This window comes from Opisthorchis viverrini, assembly GCF_000715545.1.
Source record: "Opisthorchis viverrini unplaced genomic scaffold opera_v5_503, whole genome shotgun sequence".
In the NCBI taxonomy this organism is placed as follows: domain Eukaryota; kingdom Metazoa; phylum Platyhelminthes; class Trematoda; order Opisthorchiida; family Opisthorchiidae; genus Opisthorchis; species Opisthorchis viverrini.
Genome location: NW_008752167.1, coordinates 68464 through 90534, shown reverse-complemented (window position 1 = coordinate 90534; position 22071 = coordinate 68464). Strand labels below are relative to the sequence as shown.

Sequence of the window (22071 nt, the reverse complement as noted above, 5' to 3'; positions counted from 1 at the left end):
TATATATATATATATATCTGATGACTGTAGATAAAATTAAAACGTTTTGATGTGCAATATTTTATAGACAAAATACATAACAAAACGCTCAAGCAAAGGAATACAAAACGCTGGTGCACCTTTCCGAGTGTAGGAAAGTGGCAGGTAACAACCAATGATTCAATAGGATAGCTGATCGCTCAGGGTAATGTTTATTTGCAGGCTTGGGTGAAACTAAATTATACTGTTACTCCGTGCTCTCTTGAATAACAAATTACGACAAATCCAAATATAATCTTTCACAATTTTTATCATGTTGGCGTGTTTGTGAACGACAGTCCACCCATGTCGAACGCGTTACTGCTCCAAATGGAATGACGGTGTTATCACATCTTTCACAATTTTTATCATGTTGGCGTGTTTGTGAACGACAGTCCACCCATGTCGAACGCGTTACTGCTCCAAATGGATATGACGGTGTACCCTTGATTCTATGATTCACAATCATGCAAACGATCACCAAATTTTGACATTCACAGCTCAGTTGCCTACCACTTGAATGTGGCTGGGTTTACCTGGAGAGGTCGTCTGCTCACAAACCAAAAAAATCAGACGGGGAACGTTCTTTATGGAGTATTTGAACTTCAGATATATAATGTTCTAACCACTACCATTTGACTGTCCCCTAGACTAGTCCATGGCGTATGATTTTATTCAGTTATCTACTTCCATATTGCCACTGCAAGTTTCCTGTTATTGTTGGAGTGGTTCAGTGAAAAGATTTCTTTGTCCACGACATATTTGGGTGGCTGCAGTGAATAAGGTAAAACTTTAGTCGACTCTGTAGATGATGATCAGCATCCCTAGCAATTTTATACAAAACGCCCCATGTCGAGTGATCTTGAACCACTGTACGATCTTGTCTATTATTCAGGTGAACAATTTCCCCTATTAGGCAGCGGTGCAACAAGACATTTCAGATTACATGACGAAAACAATGGACAACAGTGAATAGCAAAATCCAGGAAAAAGCATAGTAATTGGAAGAGCTAACCTCACGAAGACATTCAGAGAATTCATTCAAAATTTGAGCTTCATCAAACATTTTCCCCTGATATCGGTGCTCGTAGTAATTGGCAATTCGTTGCCTGAGTGCGCGAGGCAGTTTGCGGTAGGCCATATATTCCTCCACTTGTTTGAACTGAAATATTTGACAGTAAATAAATTAGATTTGCCCTCCAAACAATCTGCTTTTTATGGAAACGTTTAGAGAAAAACAACAAGATATCTAACATGTTGTTACATATCAGGGTCTTTAGCATAAATTAGCTGAAACTGAGTTGGTATGGTAGGACCGAAATTCGGTGAAATAATTTTCTTTTTATTGGTCGCACCCACGCGCTGTAAACCTTGGAGAATTCTAACGACATTATTAACCATACACAGGGAAACTCCGATTCCATAATAGGGACCGGAATTTCTCATCAGAGAAACACGAAGAATGAAGTAAATTTAGACGTTCATATTTGCTTAGCAGTAGAGACCCGCCAGATGTGTACATCGCCTGAGGGATGAGAAAACCAACTTTGACGGGGAGTGTGGCTAGACAAAACTTGGTATTCGCAAAGTAAGTCATTTGTAAGAATAATTCGACCTTAATTAGAGACAACTAGATTCTACTTAATTCTCTCGTTTATCGCGTTTAAAAGAAAATTGTGGTTGTCATAAAGGAAACTACTCTTTTTCCAGCTGTTAAGGACAACCAAGTCATCCGAAACACCGTCTTGTTCGTATGTTCACCACAAAATCTTTACTAAGCAGTGTTTGCTTTTTTAACTAAACCAACCACAATTTTCGAGAAATACACCAATTTGCAAATCAATTTGGTTTTCACGGGAGACTCAATTGAATTTCTCGTTTATGATGAGGGGCGAAACCGGTTGTGGGCTGTCGAAGAGTTTTTAGCAACCTTGTGAGTAGTTTCCTTTATGAAAATATACTGCGATATCTTGAATATCGTGCCAACTGAATCATGAGGCGGCCTGTGTGCAGCACATTCAGCTGAAGGACATCATAAACGAGAGATTCAACTGAGTCTCCCGTGAAAACCAAATTGATTTGCAAATTGGTGTATTTCTCGAAAATTGTGGTTGGTTTAGTTAAAAAAGCAAACACTGCTTAGTAAAGATTTTGTGGTGAACATACAAACAAGACGGTGTTTCGGATGACTTGGTTGTCCTTAACAGCTGGAAAAATACCAGAATCGATTCATCCCGTATAGCTTCCCTTCCGTTATGAACTTTGACGTGGGACCAAACGAAACTGAAGTACCTTATAAGACTGTTTTACATAAATTCCGCTTTTCTTGAAGGTAACATCTGCAAATGCATACTCCAGTTCGATATGAAGCGATTATGCTTAATCATTTGTCACACAGAGCGAATCTGTAGGTGTACACGAAATGTAATCAAATGACCACCGGACAGAAATGCACCGCAATAATTTAGTCACGGATCTTCTCCAGGCAATTTAGCAATCTTTCAAAGAAACCATTTTTAGTTTCTCCAAAGGAATAAAATCACGCGATGTACAACAGCTGGAAGAACTCATCTCACGCAAAGTATCTCTTTTGGTGATGCTATTCATTTGGTCTATCCAGGGGGGGGTGTTACAAAGTTATAGTGAGTGGCCTTCAGTCAGGGGTAGTGTTGCCCCTTCTTCTCTTCTCTGGTTATAGAGGCAAAATAAATTGTTTTGCAACGACTCTTACGGTTAACAAAAGATTTTTTACGTCCATCATTTTTAGTGCCTTTTTTGCACATTCTCGTTATAATTTCTCAGCTGTAGTGGTGTTAGTCGGTGCGCATGACCGTTACTTCGTTTTTCCGACCAGGTAGCCACGGCGTGCGTCTGGCTGAGTATAGAGTTCAGCAACTCCAGATGAGACTGACCAGCTGGTTATTCTGAGAGTACTGGTTCCGTTCGTCACCGAACAGCACAATGTAGCTGAAACCCCTTCATCAGTTCCAAAGAGAGAGATTTTCAGAGCTCACCAGTATGGACCGTGGAAATTGCTGTAGATTGAAAACAAACTTGTTAACTCGCCATCAAATTCGAATTGATAAAATTGTCGGCAAAAAGGTGGTTACCCAGTCAACCTGCATCGATAGTTCCCGCTTCTTTACCAAGAATACGGGACTCAGGCAACATCGCCGACACGCATATCCCAGTCAAATAATGCAGTACCAGCTTAAGGTTCCCACTAGTCCCACCAGGAAAGACAGTCACTCTTGCACTTCACTGATATGTTATACGTTTTGTGACGAGAAAACTTCGTTGTTTGCAGGATAGGAAAAATATTTTCCCAATCTGTCAGCTATCAGTATTAAAGCGAAGTCACACGGAGAAGTGCACAGAGAAGAATCACTATTTGGGAACTCTGAACAAATAAGCGATTAATCAGCTCCACAGTCGTCTCCACTTATTGGTCCAATCGAAACGTGGATTGTACCGTGTCTCTCTCAGAATCCAATAACGTCACTACCAGTTTGGCTGGATTACAGGGGCGGATCGGCCCACAGGCAAATTGTTTGTTGACATGGACAACCTTCGAATCTTCAGTATCAGTGCTTCTGCTGGGTATTTCACATTGCTGTCACTATCTGAGGATTCTTCACCGAATTTTTATTGTATCCGAGTTACTTTGGGTGCAATCTTATCTGAAACCAGATATTGCAACATCCATTCCTATTCGAAGCTTCTGTGGAGTGACGTCAACTATTTTTCTTGCCAGTGCCATCAATGATCGGCCATGTAGGACGGACACATTGTTCTGATGTGTGAGTCTTGGCTATGCTCACCACACCTTCATAGGCATCAAATGATGATTGACCTCACTTCAGTTGCTCGTCTTTGCAAATGTATTTCTGTGTGGAAATTTTACTTGACTAACGAAACAAGCGATGGGAAATCTTTGTCTGCAAAGTTCCATTGTCTTTTGCTCTTGCGTATTCTTCCACATCTGTTATGTTCTTGAACATCCCCATTTAAAGTCGAGGCACCAGAAGTAGCAGGCGTGTGCCACTTTTCCTGAATTCCTTCATGCGCGTATAGGATGGTCCTGTTTACTGAATCAGAGGGCGATGCATAGACTTAATAGTGATTGTGAACCAAAAGATTTGCGACAGCGTCAAGGCAAAACAACGTCTGTGTGGTAACTTGCCTTCTAATTTTCCTCCCGATTTTCCAGCTTACCATTTAATATACATTATTCATCAGATAGCATCAATAATTTTCTGACATTTTCAATGTCACGCTTGTGTCTGTAGCCACGTAACTTATTTAGAACAGTAGGTGGGGCATTGCATCCATCAGTCATCTAGCTCCAGTGATTGAAACTGTCACAACAAGTTTGAGATATTGTGATTTTACAGTACTTTCATTCTTCCTCAAACTCGACTATCATCAGATGAATTCCGAGTTGTATTTTTTGCTTTTGACTCTGTAAAATGTCTATTGCACATCTTTGGGGAAACATATGCGGAAGGAACACAGCGGATGAATCTGTCCGTAATTGATCGTATTTTGCGATAAACTGTCTATAACGGCGTCGTTCGGCAAAGAAGATATCTTCTCATCGAAGTGGATTATATTTGACTTACTTTCTCTCTGTATAGACGTTTGGACGTATCAAATGATTGTATAAGGGCGGCCGCGTGACCAACAAACAGTGCGTAGCAAGTTGCGCCACTCATCATGCTCACAATGGTGATCCAAGCATCTCCAATGCTGATTGGTGGAAATCGTCCATAACCAATCGATAGCATGTGAGACATAGCCTTGAACAAGGCCCAGGTGTACTGCTGAAACCAATCCGCATCCTAAAAATCAATGTTCATAAGCAATTAATCGACAGCTAGCATTTGGTTCGAGCCGAATTGGATCCTACGTGGACAAATGTCGGTAGTCGTGATGATTACTGTTGGAGCAAAGCGTGATAACATCAGGGTAGTAAAACGGGATAGCTAAACTTTCGCAGTCACTTTCTGATAGTATGTGTAATATGGCCAAAAAAACCAACAATCACTAGAATGCGTTCATTCATTGTTGAGATCCCATAACAATATAAGCTAGAAGAGCCTATGTATGGTTGGACGCTTCGTGATAGCTGCCGATCAGCTTACAAGAGACTATTCGTTCAGTTACTGTTTCAAAGGGTTCCAAACAGAACTGGTTACTGAAAGTTATAGCGACCATCGTAATTGTTTCATAGAAATTCGTGGTCAGACTATTCACCAACATATGCTCATAGTTAGTAAACTATCGGTGTGTACTTTGGATGGGTTATTATTTTCCAATGAAGATTTGGCTTGGTTATGCTAGCAATTTCACCAAGGTTATCCGCAAATATATGCATCAGAAAACATGAAGGAAAAGCTTCAAAGTGTACCAAAACGCTTCTACCCCACCCTACGCAGCCACCATGGCTTACTTCCTTGTGATACATGCTAACTGCACATTCTTTTTTGAAGTCATACTGAAATAAGTTGGCTAAAACTTTCTTTGTGGAATGAAATATACTTACCGCATTTCTAGGTTCGCAGCGTCCGAGCTAAAATGCCTGCGCTCATTTCAGCCTAGTCGCATGAGCATTTGACTGCTGTGCATGTTTCAACATGATGTTAACCAAATTCATGTTGCGTAGTGTGCTGAATATCTTTATTGTAGCTGCTGCTTTAAACTATCGATCTGAGAACGATCGATCTGAAAAACGAGCTCACTTTTCCTCTCAACCAGCCGTTCCAATCTGGCTTACCACGAAACTAAACCGCCCGCGAAATTTGATTGTAAACTAACTTTGCCAGGTTGTCGAAAATATGAGCTGCGCTTTCGATTTGAAGAGATTTGCAGATTGATTTTCTGTCAATTAACATTCACCAGCTATCCCCCAAGTTAAATGAGGTTTGGGTAAAATCAGAAAAAGTATATTTTTTGAATTCGACAGCTATCTGACACAGCAACTTGCATTTGCTATGTGGCCTGCCGAATCCGGCTGTTATATTAAAAACCGCGATACGTTCTCCACCGTTTAAATGTAATTAGGCGGTACGGCAAGGTAGATCACAGTAACCAGGGTTGACACAGTCGATTGAAGTACCTAAAGAACACAGTATAATGCGATAAGAGAGTTTATGACTGTGTGTATGCCAGCTTTTTGCTACGCCGAGGTATTATTGCTGCAACCGTCGTTGATACTATATCAGCATATAATACCGCTGCTTTTCCACCTATGGGGTTTTGTTTGGGCGAGTCAGCTTTTAGCCTTCTCGGTGCATCGCATTAAGAAGCGCATCCATCCGTAATTTCAAACCACGTTTCCAGTTTTGACGATCTCTCAGAGAAAAAAAAACAGCGCAATGACAATATTACGTCTTTTGTCTGACGGCTGATATATACTTCCAGCACACAGTCAGGAGTTTTGTTGACCTTGATCTTACCCATGAGGTCAGCAAGAAGCCAGAACTAAGGAACTACTTGCTCCATCCCTTGGGAGAAACAAACAGAAAATTGGTGAGCAAATGATTTGACCAAAAGCAATGATAGGATGACCGAAGCGCGCTACTACGCCCTGCGCAGTGGGCAGCGTGGTATTAGTTATCGGCTGCACATCTGATACAGTTTGTCGGTAGTTGATATACTGGACTGCTTCGTCTATGGTGCGACTCATTCATGATTTAGTATTCTGTCCAAGTACTTTTTGTGGGCACAGACTTTCGTACCATATCTAGAGCACATTTCTATGGATAACAAGACTAGCTTGATGCGATTGTGGTTCAGAACAAACCAGAACTGGTTACTTTATGTTCAGCCTTCTTCTAAGGATACTAACATAGTCTTTCTCAAATATATTGTGAGAGTTTCTGAACTACGGATGTGACCGGAAGCACGGTCGTCTCTACAACTAAATTGTATCAGTGTAAAATTTGTTTCAAGATGAATATTCACAGTAACACTACTTTGTGTGTATTTGCCGTCCCAGTCAGACAGTAACACTGGGTGATTCAAGCCCGGACAAAGCTTCACAGGATTACAGGCGTTTTGAAGTTTGTATGAACTCTATGCGGTCTAGGCTCGACCACTTGTGCTTCAGAGAATCCTTGACTTCAAGCACTGCTATATCCACATAAAGAGTAATATTGTGTAAAAGTATGTGATAAGTTGTGTCCACAGGTTGATAGCAGTTATAGGCAGTCAGGATATGCAGAATCACATCAGTCTTGGGTGAACGTTCCTTGTCTGTCCTAGTGCATTTATTCTCGTAAGTTCACACCAAGGGAGGGAAGTAATAAATCCCAGTTTCTATTTTACTAGAGTTTATCAGCGGTGCACATCCAAATCCGGACAGTTGATAGGTGATTCGAGCTTGTCATTGCTCTACTACGACTTTTAGGCAAACGCTCAGCAGATTTCAAGTGTCATTGTTGCTAGCGGATAAGACACGGGGTTGCCGTTTGAAGTGGCCGGGGACCACTTGTATCGCCCAAGTGCAAACAGGTTGATGTTCAAGCTTGGAATTCCAGGTGCATCTGAAGTGGGCCTCTGGAGTTGAAACCCCGGTACGACCAAGGTTGTGTACTGCTGTTGAACTCTAGTAAGAGAGAAACCCCAGTCCAGTGCTTACTCCCTTTGGTGTACACTCGTCTGATTAATTGCTCGTAGAGAAGAAGAATACTGTTCAAAACGTGAGTATAAAATTTTGTTAATCTATCCCAGTGGATGCTTCGAATTGCTACCATTTTTGAGCTCTATGTTACCTGATTTCCAATTCAAACCCAAATGAGAACGTCCACTGAAGCTAGAAAACTCACTAGTAAAAACCTAATTTTGTACATGGTAGGGCCCAATTTGAGTTCAGTTCTTGGCAAATGCATGATCCAATCGTACCTACAAGATTGTGACCTTTGATTAGTAGGTGTGGCGAAGTATCTAGGTGGATTGTCGAAAAGGCAAAAAATCATTTAAATGGTAACAATATTTGAACCACTTGGGTGCTATTTTGGAAAGTGTGCGGCCACGTCCCATTGCAGTTGGTCAGATTGTTTGCCCAAATCAAAGCCGTGAAGATTACATCAGTTAAAACCAAGCGGTTCAAAACAGTTGAAATCACTGTAGCATGTGTAACAGTTCGTAAGTTACGAAACATCCATTAGTTCTGACAGGCATCACACAGAGGGTTGCTGTGTTGAAACACGTGACACAAATATTTCACCAAACTATGAGAAGACGTCAGTTATAAGGTTAAAAAACTCACGTGCGCAGTGCGCTTCATTCAACTTTTGTTTCTAGTGAATTATCACACTCCATTTTAAACAAGTAGTTTGAATTCCGCGAATGCGGACTAAGGTGAACTAAGAGTATTCATATTAAACAGTGATTCGCGTTTTTAACCAACGGGCAACTGAGGGCGCCAAATATGCTGATTTATTTGTAATCCAACCCTAAAATTCCTAATAAAGATATCAGAACACCAAGGAGAACTTCAAGTTCTCAGGTGTGATTCGAGATTATTATTGATTTTTCCACAGACTTCCAGATAGTTAAAAAGTTTTTAAGTAATATTTCCAAAAACTGCTGTCATTGTGTACTCTCAAAATTGAAACACGTCATCACCAAAAATGAATTACTTACCTCAATTTTACAGCGTTTGACCCAGGAGTCAGGTGGAAATTCCATCAGCATGGGGATCAAGTATTGTAGGCAAGCATTCCAGTGTCCCAGAAGCAGCATGAGTAAAACGAGGTTGAAGATACCCATAAATTTGCTGGCAATGTTAAGGAACTGTGAAGTGAATGGAATTGAAGCTGTTAAACATGAATACCGACGGGAAAACAAATTTAAAAGGGCATTACTGCCCTTTCCTTGGGGCTAAAATATGCCCGTGCAAATTGGGATTTGAGGTTTCGCTTGCTAGTCACAGTTACAAGCGAGGCTCCCACCAGTATCAGGCGACAGCCATAATTCCAATATCCGGGCTCGTGATCTAAATAAAATTGCACTTCAAAAATTATTTATTTGACTGTGGTGCTCTAGCTTGATTAATAGTTCCTTTGGAATCTTCGTTTGTCTGCTGAGTTTGACAGGAATTAAAATCAATATGCAAGAACTCAGTTAGTTGCCAAATATCTTGGTTACACATGGTTTTACCTCATAATTGCCTGTCATTAGTTCTGAATGATTTGCCTCCATTTTTACGACTTAGTGCAAACCCAAGTAAATGTTTAGTCTCTTTTATGGTCATAAGCATGTTCTCTTTGAGGAACAAGGGTTACAGACATGAGCGGCCTGACTTTCCATCAGAAGTCTGATTAATTCAACATCTAATTGAATCAAATCATTCCCTTTCTGATCAGATCATATGCTTTATGAAAGGAAAGTTAATCAAATGAACAACTGGTACTGGACACAATGAAGTCGAATACAGAGAACGTCTTACTGGATTAGAAGAAATAGCTCAGTGACATAAAAGTACCCAACTACAAAAATATCAACTTCTGATGAAGTTGTGTTTCAGTAAGCATCATCTTTCAACATTTTGTGGTATTGTAATTATAAAGGTACGAGGAGATTATAAAATATCCGTGGAGAGTATGTCTGTCAAATATGATTAGTCAGTGCTAAAAGTCGACAAATGGGGTACAGCCGTTTCATCATTTTTGAAAACCATCACCAGTGAGCGCCTCACAAATCACCAGGACGACTTAGACCTTCAAACTGCTGGTTGCTTGTCGAGTTCTATGGTGTTTTTTGGCAAGCTTGCATTGCAAACAGTGTGTTAAACTTGCATTTAGAACGTTAATTTCAAGAGCGTAACGTGCAAAATATTAAAAATTAAACTAATCTAATAGGAGATAAAATTATTCACAAGCATAGAAATAGTTCCGCTTTGTGAAATCACCAGCTGAGCAGCCATTCTTCATGTGACCGAATAATTTACCGCTGATATTTCCTGGAATTATTTAAACTAACAATTACTCAAAATACTGTATGGTGTGTTTGTTTCGACGCAGCTAGTAATGGGTCTTATCGAACTGGTGATATCCGTCCCTGTCTGTGGTGGTTTTAATTCCGTCTGTCCGCAGTAACTTTCAGTATTCACTTACCACTTCTCTATCCCGGTTCGTTGGCACACTGAATGAAGTCCTTGAACAGGCATTTTGTTGATATATCGATATATTTTCGCTGAGCTCGAGGCCTTCACCATGACTTACAACTTGTGCAGGGTGCATTCCGTAGTTCATTTTACATCCTAATTTTCCTGAAAGATTCCTTCATCAATCAGGTGCGACACTCAACTATTCAGGAAATCAACTGTGCTCGACCTTGTCAGTAGTCCACAACTACTATGAATGATGTTTTGTAGGATGCAAATTTTTACTGACACTCCAGACGAACTACAAACAAAATCGGACTTTTGAGATTGCAGGGAACACCGTTACAATACCATAGCGTTCATAAAAATGGGTTCGCCAATGTTCTAGCTAAACAATGCTGATATGGACTAAGTCTTCCTCCTAGATGCTGTTTGAAAGTTACTGTTTTAAATTTTTAAAGTAATTCTGGGTGAGATTAAAATACAGACCCTACCATGAGTGGAAGATGAAAACGAACCTCTTCCCACTGGCTAACATAGCGGACCAGTCGCGTGAGTCGAAGTAAACGCAACATGCTTAGCAGCTTTGCAAGCCGCAATATTCGCAGAGTTCTGCCTGAAACAAAAAAAATAAAGAAAAACGAGCAAAATAGTGAATATCTGATATATGTCATAAAAGCATGATTGAATATCAAGCTAAAGTGAATAGTACTTAACGGATGTGCTTGGCTGTTGAAAACTAAAGGAGTTTTAATCAAGTTACCTCCGGAAAATGACACACTGGCAAGACGCCAGGAAGAGTTGTACAACGGTTTTTGTCATCGTTAGTAACCAAACAACCAATCTTGACGCGAGTATCTGAAGAAGCTATCATGTGAACTTTCAGGCTGATTGTCCTATCAAAGATCCTTGTGGCCTAGATACTCAGTGTCATCCCGTCAGCTGAATTCGGTGGCTACATTCACCACAGGTTGTGTAACCTAGTAACAATGCAGTAGACTATATATATATATATTTCTGCCACACCTACGAAACACACCGATTATTCCAGTTTACCCTAGTTGTCTAGTGGCTTTGGGACATTCGTGTTGTCCTCTGCCACACAGAGTAAAACGCTTTTAGTTGTCGAAGCAATATCTAGTTCACGTTTGATCATTTCCATATCAGTGAATTTTTTCATTGCATTGTTGGATAGTATGCGTTTTTTAAGCCCTTCCTGATTATCAAGAACTCAATGAAGCGAATCGGCTTGATATGATGGTCAAATGGTCTGTTTGCACGTCTTTGCTAGTTCTTCAAAATATCCTGCATGAGGACTTCAATATTGGAAAAAATAGTTTTTAACCTAACAAGCCATTCACGTTTTCTTCAAAGGCTTATGATGTTATCGTTTTCTGTAAAGAGTGTCATGGATTCTAAAACCAGTCCAGTTATACAAATTTTGAAGAGCATTGGTTTCTGTCGTTTATTTGATCCCGTCTAAGCACCCAAAGGATTCCGCGTAAGTGCATTTTGTTGTTTTTGAAAGCATTGTGACCATAAAATTGACAAATACATAAGTATCATTAAGGTCCCTCAATGGCGTTCTGACCTCAACACCAGGTGCTTAAGAAAACCACTCAGAGATGGGTGCACATCAAATGAAAAGCTTATCTTTGTATATTGTTGTACCGTACCACTACTCGATGTCATATTATTTCAGAAAACTGTGCACCACATTTTTTTCAGACAATAATTAGGCTTGCGCAGGTTTAAATGAGCAGATTTAAATCTTGCATCAAATCTACAGTTCATTTACTCCCATCAAACTGAAGGTTATCTTGTCTATTGAAGAAAAACAATGGTGATTCCCTATGAGAATAGAGTTGGCATTCAGAATAACGTTAATCCATCAATTATCTCTGATTGGAAATTCCAGACAAGAGCAAATTGTTGAAAAACAATGAGCGACGAATACTTGTACAAGATAAGACGACTTTTGTAAGACCGATAGCTTAGAATAACGAAAATAGTGGGCTTTGCTTTTGAAGATTCCTAATCCCTTTTTCAACCTAATGAGGGGTGTATTGCCTGAGCAGGTAGACACGATACAGAATGAATAGTCTCGACTTAGCAGCAGGCGATATATGATACCAGGCTTCCGGATAACTAATCGGCAGACGAGGTGACCTGTCTATTTTAGATAGTTGACGTCAGATATTTGCTCTTTTCTCTGATCATGGTCCTTGTTTAAGAATAGAATGGCTCGATTTTAAAAAAACACCAACACTTAATCGTAGTAGTGGAGAGATTTCAGTTTAAAACACACATTTATTTAATCAAAAAGTAAATTGATGAATTTAAGTTGAGTGAGAGCATATTTCGGTGGATATTTAAAATGAAAGTCAAATAATATCGGCGAATATTTTAAAAATTTCCCAGAGATTTTTGTGCATATATTGTGCCCATTTGCCGCCGTTATTTTAACCTTTCTAATAACATTGTATACGCCTCACGTATATAAATTCAGCTTATCCATTCACACTGTTACGTTCCCAACTCGACAGACTCGATCGGCTATGGAAGGCCGTAAGCGTCCGAGTTGAAAGTGTGATGGTAAAACGGAATTCAATAGCCAGAAAGGCACGGTTCGGACTTTGTGTATGGCCAGTGTAGGTGACAGAGTGATCTGAAAGCTAACCAACGTCCTCTATTTTTTGTGTGATGTGACGACTCTCTGTGTTTGGATTGTATTTGATTCACTTGCACGGACTATCAGTGTGTAGCGTTACTAATTTTACCCAACATAGCAAAGCACATAATTATCTAAAATTAATTTTGTGAGCGGTTTTAGACAAAAGATTTTAAATGAAGTGCGATGTGAAGCTGCTAATGTGGCAAGAATGCACAACACGGTCCGCAGCGTAGGCCGTTTTGATTGATAATCTTAGTAGAACATGAGTGACGGAACGTATTCTTAATTTACCTCATCCTCATTTTTAGACTCGTGTTGGGTTACCATATTTTCCTTAACAATGCGTTGAAAACGGCGACTTATCTTGAAAACCTCCACGGACTTTGCCTCCACTGACCGACTTAACTATTGCACGAACAATACATTTCACAAAAGAATAAATTCCGTACACGAGTTCCGTTTGGTCATTTCAAGCTTTTTTCTCATCTCACTATTCTGCTTGGCCAGTCATACGTTAAAACAGATGGTTAGCATTTAGTTATAAAACATCGGTATAGAGTATGAAATGTTTAACTCGAATAATTTTTAGGATTTTCAAGTTTTGTTGCAAAAAATAAAAGTCAGTTCCGTTTGCAATCAATTCTAGTTTTTCCTGCCTCTCCAACCTTCTCGCTTTTCTTCTGAAAAGTGTAGGAGTGGTTGATAAATTGTTTTCTTTACCGCTCGTTTCTTGTTCAGTTTATCCTTCAGTACTAATGGGTGCATCAGATTTCACTCTCTTTCCTATACACACTATTCTGGAGCACCATTAAAACATTTCAACCCATGACACGCTCATGTTGATGACCAAACTGTGCACAAGTGAGGAGATGATTAATCTTTATTAGTGAATTTTGATCTTTCTATAAGTCATTCTCTCAATAAAGTGGAAAAGTTTGACAAATTCTTCTGAAAACTGCATCATGCAAGGACGTCAGCTTGTGATAAAGGGCTGAGAAGTACTGTACTTATTGATGTGCGACAACAACACATATTCCGTAGATCCAGATTCTTATTGAAAACCAGTCTGTTCCAATATGTACAGTTGACTATTACCCCTATACCGCAAAGTAGACTGGATACCAGTGTATTTGAGAAGAACTTGGAATATTATCCAGGGTTAAGCTTCGAACGTATCAAAATAAGCTTATGCACCTGCTGCTTTTTGCACCTTTGGTCAAAAAGGGTATTTTAAGACCTATCACCATGCGGTATACTTCGTAGTTTTTTGACCACTGTGTTGTCACACCATACTGCTTTGAATCGTCAGGTGTCACGCTTAAGAATATCTGAAAACAATTAGCGGATTGGGAGCTGTAAATAGACACAACCGATATTTATTCGTCAGTAGCTACTCGTCAGTAATGCAGTTGGAGTCTATAGTCCGTGTAAAAGGGTTCAGTAACGTGGTTGCAGACCGGTCCACTAATAAAGGATAATAGGTATTGTGGCTAGGCCAACATGAGGGTTACATTATGTCGGCTTTGACTATACAACAAAGATGTGAGAAGACGCTTTGAGTCGGCACCGGAAAATCTGATAATAGGTGGATTTGTGATGTTGAGTAAAATGAAGGGTGCTGAGTTCGGATCAACCTGGTGAACTGTTAAAGAACGTTGAATGGGACAAATTTCGATTGAGTTATTGTCTAAAGTTTGAACCCCAAGACTGTCATGCCTCTTTCTGCGATTGAAACACCAGTCGATTCTGTCCAGTATGCTTTCGCCGCAGACATGTTTTCGTCTTGTAACTGTGTTGGTTAACCTACTGACCATTTATACTTGTTCTTCATTTTTGTTTTATCTTACGGATTGATTGGTACTGTGGCATGTGTGTTATCTTACCAGCATACTAGCCCTCACTTTATGTTTGGGCGTCACTCAGTTATTCACAATCCAACTGATTTTGGGTTAGGTGCTGAGCATATTTTTCAAATTGCAAAAATGCATAAAAAAGACGTGCCCCCAATGGGCGAGTGCAAGAGATTATGGTCTTTGGGTAATGTTGTTACAACCATCACACCACTGGCTTACTGGAAAATCCATCATCATTTTCATTCTCAAATTTTAGTATTGATTCTTTGCTGTTAAGTATTATGGTGAAGTAGATAATGAAAATGGACGGAGAAGGGGCTTAGTCTTAGACTACCACGATTATTTCAAGGTATCTATACCTAGTGACACCCTTTCAGGCGATGGTGGATAGAAAATGACAACAAAAAAGCCATCAGCATTGAATGGTAGTTATGCCTTGAGACGTCTTCACTTATGCACAGAAGATCAGACCGTATCATGAAAGACGAGTCCCACCAACAACACTCAAACAGGAGAATCCACTGCAATCAAAAAGGTGTTTCTAAAATAATCTTTGCGAAAAGATTGATCGGAAAGGAGTGTAGCCCCAAAGAAACCCATGAAGATGCTAGATGAGAACAAAAATCGTTTCAAGCCCAAAAGTGTGCAACAACAGAGGCTACTTTTTACCTGAGTCGCCTGCACAGCTGTGCGGCACAAGTGAAGAACAGAAGAAATATGAAGAACAGCGGAGTCTTGATGACTATTCATTAAGTCACTACCTGAGTCGCCTGCACAGCTGTGCGGCACCAGTGAAGAACAGAAGAAATATGAAGAACGGTGGAGTCTTGATGACTATTCATTAAGTCAAAGTAAAGTCAAAGTAAAGTCAAAGTAAAGTAGGCCGGAGGTAAGGGACACTCAGAGTAAGAGATTGTTCCACTGAATAGCTCACAACTTGGTTCAATACAGCTGTTTGCAGCAAATTTGCTCTGGGTATTCGATAAACGCAGCGAATGACCACTTTATCAGCACACTTGCAATGAAAGAAAACGTCAGTAGCCCGCGTTCGTCTTACGTAGGGGCAAAAGAACCAGAATACAAGTAGCGTATTTATCAACAGTGAGGGAGACCAGCGTTCAGCTACCCCTATGCATTGGGTGAGATTCGCAAATTTGTTTTCAATTAGCAAAGTGCGTCCATTTACAAATTAGGTTGGTGTTAACGGGAGATTCTACTAAATCTCAACTGAACCTCAGTTATGGAATGGGTTGTGACAATCGGGCCTAATGCATACGATGGCTAATGGTGACTCAGAACTAGGCCTACATGATGAGGCACAAGGAGGGCAAACTCAGCAGCTATTTGTCTTAGTTAAGTTAGACAGACGTTTTCCACCTCTCATTCCAGTTGAAAGCTAAATTACGGGTCATAACAATACCAGCAGCATCTCTCAGTCAATTAACAACAGATGTGAAACGTCAGACTGACGGTATGAACTAGGGGAACAACGGTGTCAATTTTAAAACGAGACAGGCGATACACGAACACCGGCCATTCTTGTTACACCAGGGTAGCTTTAATTCGATGTAGGACAACTTGTGCAAGCAGCTACCAGCTGGGAATTTTTCACTGGAACAATAATTAGTGGATACTGCAGATATGGTTTCCTGAGGATATCGCAGCACGTTCACTTCATATTGCGCAAAAGTCTCCTTCTGGTCCCCCCTAGACTATGCTTTTTGAAGCAGACTCCTATGATACCGATATTTATAAACATAGCTTGGTTTGTTTTTCAGGAGTGCGGGAAAATTCAGTTTTGACTGGATGCCATGAGGTCAGATTAGGAAAACGATCTGATTCTTTTGAAGAGTTGGCAAAAAGCCTAACCTGGGTCACGCAAATTGGCAAGTTAGAAAGTAGCCAGCAAAATCAGACAATTTTGAAACAGGAAAACTGAATTTAATATGCAAATTTAGAGGCAAATGTTTGATAACTGCCTAAAAATCAAAGCGTGCATCCCGTAAAGGTGCAGATGAGATGGACTTGGGGGGAAATTTTTTCGGATTTATGAGACAACCCCAGGCTCTTTTCACATATATCACGTCCCGTGTAACAAAAACTCATAGATGAGTCACCACATGTAAGTCGTTTTATCTTTCTTCATCAGAGTTCGATTAACCCCGTTTTATCATTAAAAATTGATTATTTCGGTGTTATTTTTGAACGGAGAGCCCGGAGGAGCGAAACAACGTTCTTATCAAGCCCTACGTGGAATTACAAACGTTCTAGACATTGAACCCTTGATGCATTGAGGCAGCCGTTCAGATGTCTCACAGCTCGTTTGGTATGTTTGGAAAGAACAAGTTTTAAAATATCTCTTAGAATACATTCTGCAAATTTTCGGAAAACGAAGCCATTTAAAATGACCGATGCTGCAGGTGAATGCCATAACTTTGAAGCAAATGCAATCATACATGGTCTTCTTGAAGTAGAGTATGAGATGATATGTCTTAAAATGTAAACTTTAAAACCAAACCACTGCCAATTTGAAAGGATTGAATGCCTAAAATGGCAAGCCTTGCGCTCAGGTTTTTTAATCACGGAAATTATGGAATGCCTGGGTAAATAAAGACACTCCTATTGGACGAAATATATTCATGGTTTGAATTCTACCCAATTCTTAACAGACTAAATTTGGTTGTAATTGAAACGCCAAGTCTATGGAATGCGCCAAAAACAAACAGAGACACGCAAAAACGTTTTTACCTCGGAATATTCACGTACCCAGACATTTACTGACAGATGCCTTTTTAGACATGAAAGAAAGACAACTTCTCGTTTATGTTTCCAAAGGACACACTGCGGTCTACTTGTGGAAAATATTTTGTTTTTGCAGGCCTTAATGACACTGAAGATCTCTAAAAACGTAAAAGCTGTTTGCATTTATTAGATTGTTGTCTTCTGTGTCAGAAACTATTAACGGTTTCGAATTTCTCAACGTTATCGTCATCGGACACAAAGGCCGCGTCTTTGTTCTTTTTTTACCACGCTGACTAAGTGGAAGTCACAATTAATCGCTCTTCTATTTTATGAAGGATGTTTTTTGCTTGCTGTACTAGGCCACCAACCATTCAGCAGAAAGAAAAATGTTTTATTGAAAGTCGCTAGAAGAGAGTCAATCTAGCTATAATAATACAGCATACGTGCTGTAGTCGCTTGTACTCATGCAGCCGCCAGAAATTCTTGCCTGCAGAGAAAAATCAATCTTTGAAGTATAATATGTTTTCACCAGAATTTCCTGTATCAAGTATTCTTTGTCGTTTTACTTGCAGTTGCGATGAACTTCACTGTGACAGGCCAGATATCTGCTTACGCGAACACGGTTTACAGTATCTACTCTTACTATGGAAACATTTAAGGGAAAAACATAGCGTATTAGGGTGAGGTGTTATGCTCTAACGCTTTGGTTATCGTGTGCAAAATTCACCAAAGATTTCTACAATTAACAGAATGAGTCAAGTGCAGCGCCATTTGATTCCGCTATACCTATCCTTGAAAAAGAATGCCAGCAGCAACCGAAATGCTGGATCACGGTATCCTATCCCACTACGCTGTTTTAAATTTAAAATACTTCTATGCTACGCATCACATGGCCTGTAATTTTTTAATCAGTTTTCGAGACGATTTGGCCCGGACTCTTTAAACATCCATGCCTACATTTGAGCGAGCTGATCAATCGACTATATCGTACCAACTAAAACGTGCCTAATCAATTTACAGGATTGAAACCGAACTGGCGTTTTCATTGTGCAATATCAGCTCGGAAATGTTGGTTCCCAGTAAGTCTATGTAAGTTAAAGGAGTAAAACCATCAGCCAGTCTTAGAAGTGAGAACAAAAATCAAATGATTAAAACGTAATTGGCTTTGTCCACAGTTTTCTAACTATTTATTTTGGTTTGTACGTTAAAAAATGTGGTATTTACTGCTAAGCATAGAAAAATAAACATGTCTGCCGCCTGTGACTAAGTTATTCATATTCATTTTGGAATGCACTGAACTTGTTCAATTAATTCAAAAACAGTTGCGCCAAAGCTCTTCACGGTATTTACAATAAACTTACCCGCACTGAGAAACTGATTGTAATGGTCTTTGTTATTGAATATGAGGTAGATATAGTCCATAGGAATTGAGCTGATGAAGTCAAGCATAAACCAAGATTTGAGATAATGCCGAGCAATTTCTTTGGGGTTCAAAATAATCTCATCGGCAAAGTCGTTTGTCACGACACCTTTGCAAGGGAAACGAGAGTAGGAAAGCGAAATGTTAGAACACAGTCAATGGTGAAACCCAAGGAAGATTCTACTTGTTAATATAACCAAACATATCGTGTATCCAAAACGGCCGGATTTATAAACATGGATTTGTTGAAGTATAATAGTATGTATTGCAGCACAGTCAGGTAAATCTTTGTGGGCCGAAATTGCATAAACATGCGCAAAATAATTAGTTTTTCGCATAATATGGAACACTATTTAATTGTGGACAACCTGAGCCTGTGTCTGCTTTAAGTATACTATTTTTACCGCACAAATCTGACCTCAAGCAGCCGAAACCGTCAGGATTGTGTTTGCATTAAAATAAACTTAAAAAGACTCTGAGCTACGAAACAATGCTTAGAGACCTTAATGTTAGCGTGTTCCTTATTTTTTGCTTCTAAAATCAGATTTTTCGTTTTTGTGTGGTAAATCGGCTAAAAGCGGTGATATTTTTGCCTTTACCACTCCACGTCTCTTGCTACAGCGCCGACATTCTTTCTTCCATGAGTGGTGTCCATATAATAGAATTAGTTTGAGCTTTCTTGGTTTTCGATGAATTGGTCAGACAGCTGTGAACTGGCGAAGTGCATGAAATAACCGTCAGTGACTGACTGAAGGTCGATAACTGCTACAACGTTTGTGTGGGGTCGAACACAATCAAATTAACTAATAAGCAGAGTAAGAGACAAAACATTCATCTTACTGACAAGGATGTTGACAGGTAAAGAATGGAATGAACTGGTTCGTTGCGTTACCGATAAGGAGGGTCAGAAAACCCAGACTACCTAATAGATATGAACCAGTCAATTCGCACTTGTTAATGAAAACGACATAAAAAGACATAAAACGGCATAAGTTTATCTTGGTAATGTACTACTCATAAGGTTGCTGAAAATCCATCGACAGCCCACCACCGGTTTCGCCCTTCTTGGGGCTCATCAGGTAGGCGCAGTCCCTAGGTTCACGTCAACCTTATGTTCTACTTGAAACTAAATTGCACGAAATTAGCGAACATCATAAACGAGAGATTCAGCTGGGTTCCAGGTAAGTCTCTCGAAAGAACCAAATTAGTTTGCAAATGAGTGTATATTCGCATAAGTTTGTTGTTGAGTTGAATCCCATGGACTGTGTCTGTGAAGCAATCGGACAGATTTGTCTGTATATTGGTTCGAACAATTTGGACAATGAAGGCACATCTACAAGGAACAGGGAGCACTTTGCATGTGGACTGGGCCGCAAACGACAGTCTGGTTTGCGTAGCTCTGCACGAGTGAGACAGGTATGAGCCAGTATGTTTCATGCGACAGTGTTTGTGTGTTTCTGAAATCAAATTTGGCGCTATTCCGTTATACTCATTTAGAAGTGTTGGGACCATAGCTTTGTAGGAATAAATCTATGGTAATGGTGATGTGCAATGGATGGTTTTGGGAAATGCTGCAGAGCAAAACATGGTCAGGCCCAATAATCTTGTTTGACAGCATAGAGGTAAAAATGAACCAATGTTTCCAGATAACGTAACGCCTCATGACAGCGTGGACAAATTCAGCTAGCTTGGTAAATGACTAAACTCTTACATCTTGCTGCTTTTTTTTAAGTTAGTTGGAAGATTGTAGGCTAGTTTAAAGGCCGCTGCAATGTTGACCTGTTAACTTGTAGCGAGTAAGTGACCTAAGTCTTATGCTAAGGCATATGCTCTTTGAGAAAACCGACCTAAGTTACTTTGCACACGCGTTTGGATTTCGTCCTTATTTTGCGGCGTTTATATCAGCCTACACGGGTAAAGATAAATTGATTAACGCTTAATGGTCGTCTGGTAATATGAACTTCTTGGTGTTGTCTGCTAAGAGAGTGGATGTTAAAAGCTACTGCTGTGTACATTGGTATTCATATGGCTAGACAAACATTTTGGCTCAAACAATATGTCAGACTTTGCTCCTCCAGGCGACTGGTATTATCGGTTTTGCACTTTCATTCTAGCCAAAAGAAGAGATATTGGAAATTTGTCTCAACTAGTACAGCCTTGTGGTTGTGTTAAAAAAAACCAAGAGAATACAAGACGATATTCCAAATTGAAGTTTGGGTGGAATGTAGATAATTAAGGGAGTTGTAAAATTTGTCTATGCATCCTTTTTCTGTACTGTCGCAAATATTTTAATGAGTCCCCACCAGAAAGCCTAAGCACTTGACTCCGGTTTTGCTCTTACTATAGGCCGCCAGTCGTGGACGATCCTCGAATATGTCGGTAATTGGTATCTGACAAGCGAGCAGAGTGTTATTGCTACGATAAAACCGTACAGTGGGCCTACTTGAGGTATCACGTTTAGAAATCCTGACATGTTTACTCTTGAGCAATAGAATTATTTTGCAAACATTGTATACCTTTAACCTTTCACTAAAGCTTCTGTACAGAATTATACGGTTCATATGGACTTCAGTCAAGACGTAGACATCCTCATAAGTATTCGAAACATTCTTACTGCAATTGGTCTGTCGTTGTTCATGACAATTTTCTCTTGAAGTGTGTTAACTTGTCAAGGTAACGTCTCGTTATCCGGTAACGCTGGCATGTCAGAAGATAGTAGTGATGGACACATAAGCTATCTTAAAGAACCTACTGAGTTAAATTTCCCCCAGTAGAGGGTTAAAGTTTATCAATCGAGTTGATAACTAACAGAATAGTTCTTTTGTTCTGTGACGGGATATTTAGATGTTTGGTGTTCGCGCTTTTCGAGGTAGTGCTCTTGAAGGCTGAGGTGGAAAGTAGGTGTTTTCAAACAGACTGAATATTTTATTTGCATGTGACGAAGGCCCAGTTAAAATCAAGCTACGACCTTAAACAAAAATAAATTCAGTGATTGGAGATGGCTTGATAGAAGCAGCGGTACACACTGGATCTAAAGTTTTCGGAAGTGAGTGCTTGGTGAATAGAAAGATAATTTAGTAAACTGATAAGATGGTCTGCTACGTCAGTATCTGAACATTAGACAGCGATGGGCGTTTTAGTGATGGACTTCGTTAAACACCGAATTTCAGCTCAGGGTGTGTTTCTGTCTCCCTTTGAATCTGAGTTAGCGCTTCAAGGTGACTAAGAAACAAAACATAGCATCGATTTCTCC

General features: G+C 39.8%; 1 protein-coding gene across 1 annotated transcript in view; it reads right to left on the bottom strand.

Moving 5' to 3' along the window:
- Nucleotides 1–22071, bottom strand: part of T265_11481 (hypothetical protein) — a gene marked incomplete at both ends in the record, with an annotated part of 85290 nt that overhangs the window by 15545 nt on the left and 47674 nt on the right. Inside the window, 5 exons of the mRNA XM_009178148.1 lie at nt 1034–1180; nt 4641–4859; nt 8668–8817; nt 10648–10745; nt 18760–18927. Coding sequence (XP_009176412.1) covers nt 1034–1180; nt 4641–4859; nt 8668–8817; nt 10648–10745; nt 18760–18927 — 782 coding nt within the window. The remainder of the gene's footprint in view (nt 1–1033; nt 1181–4640; nt 4860–8667; nt 8818–10647; nt 10746–18759; nt 18928–22071) is intronic.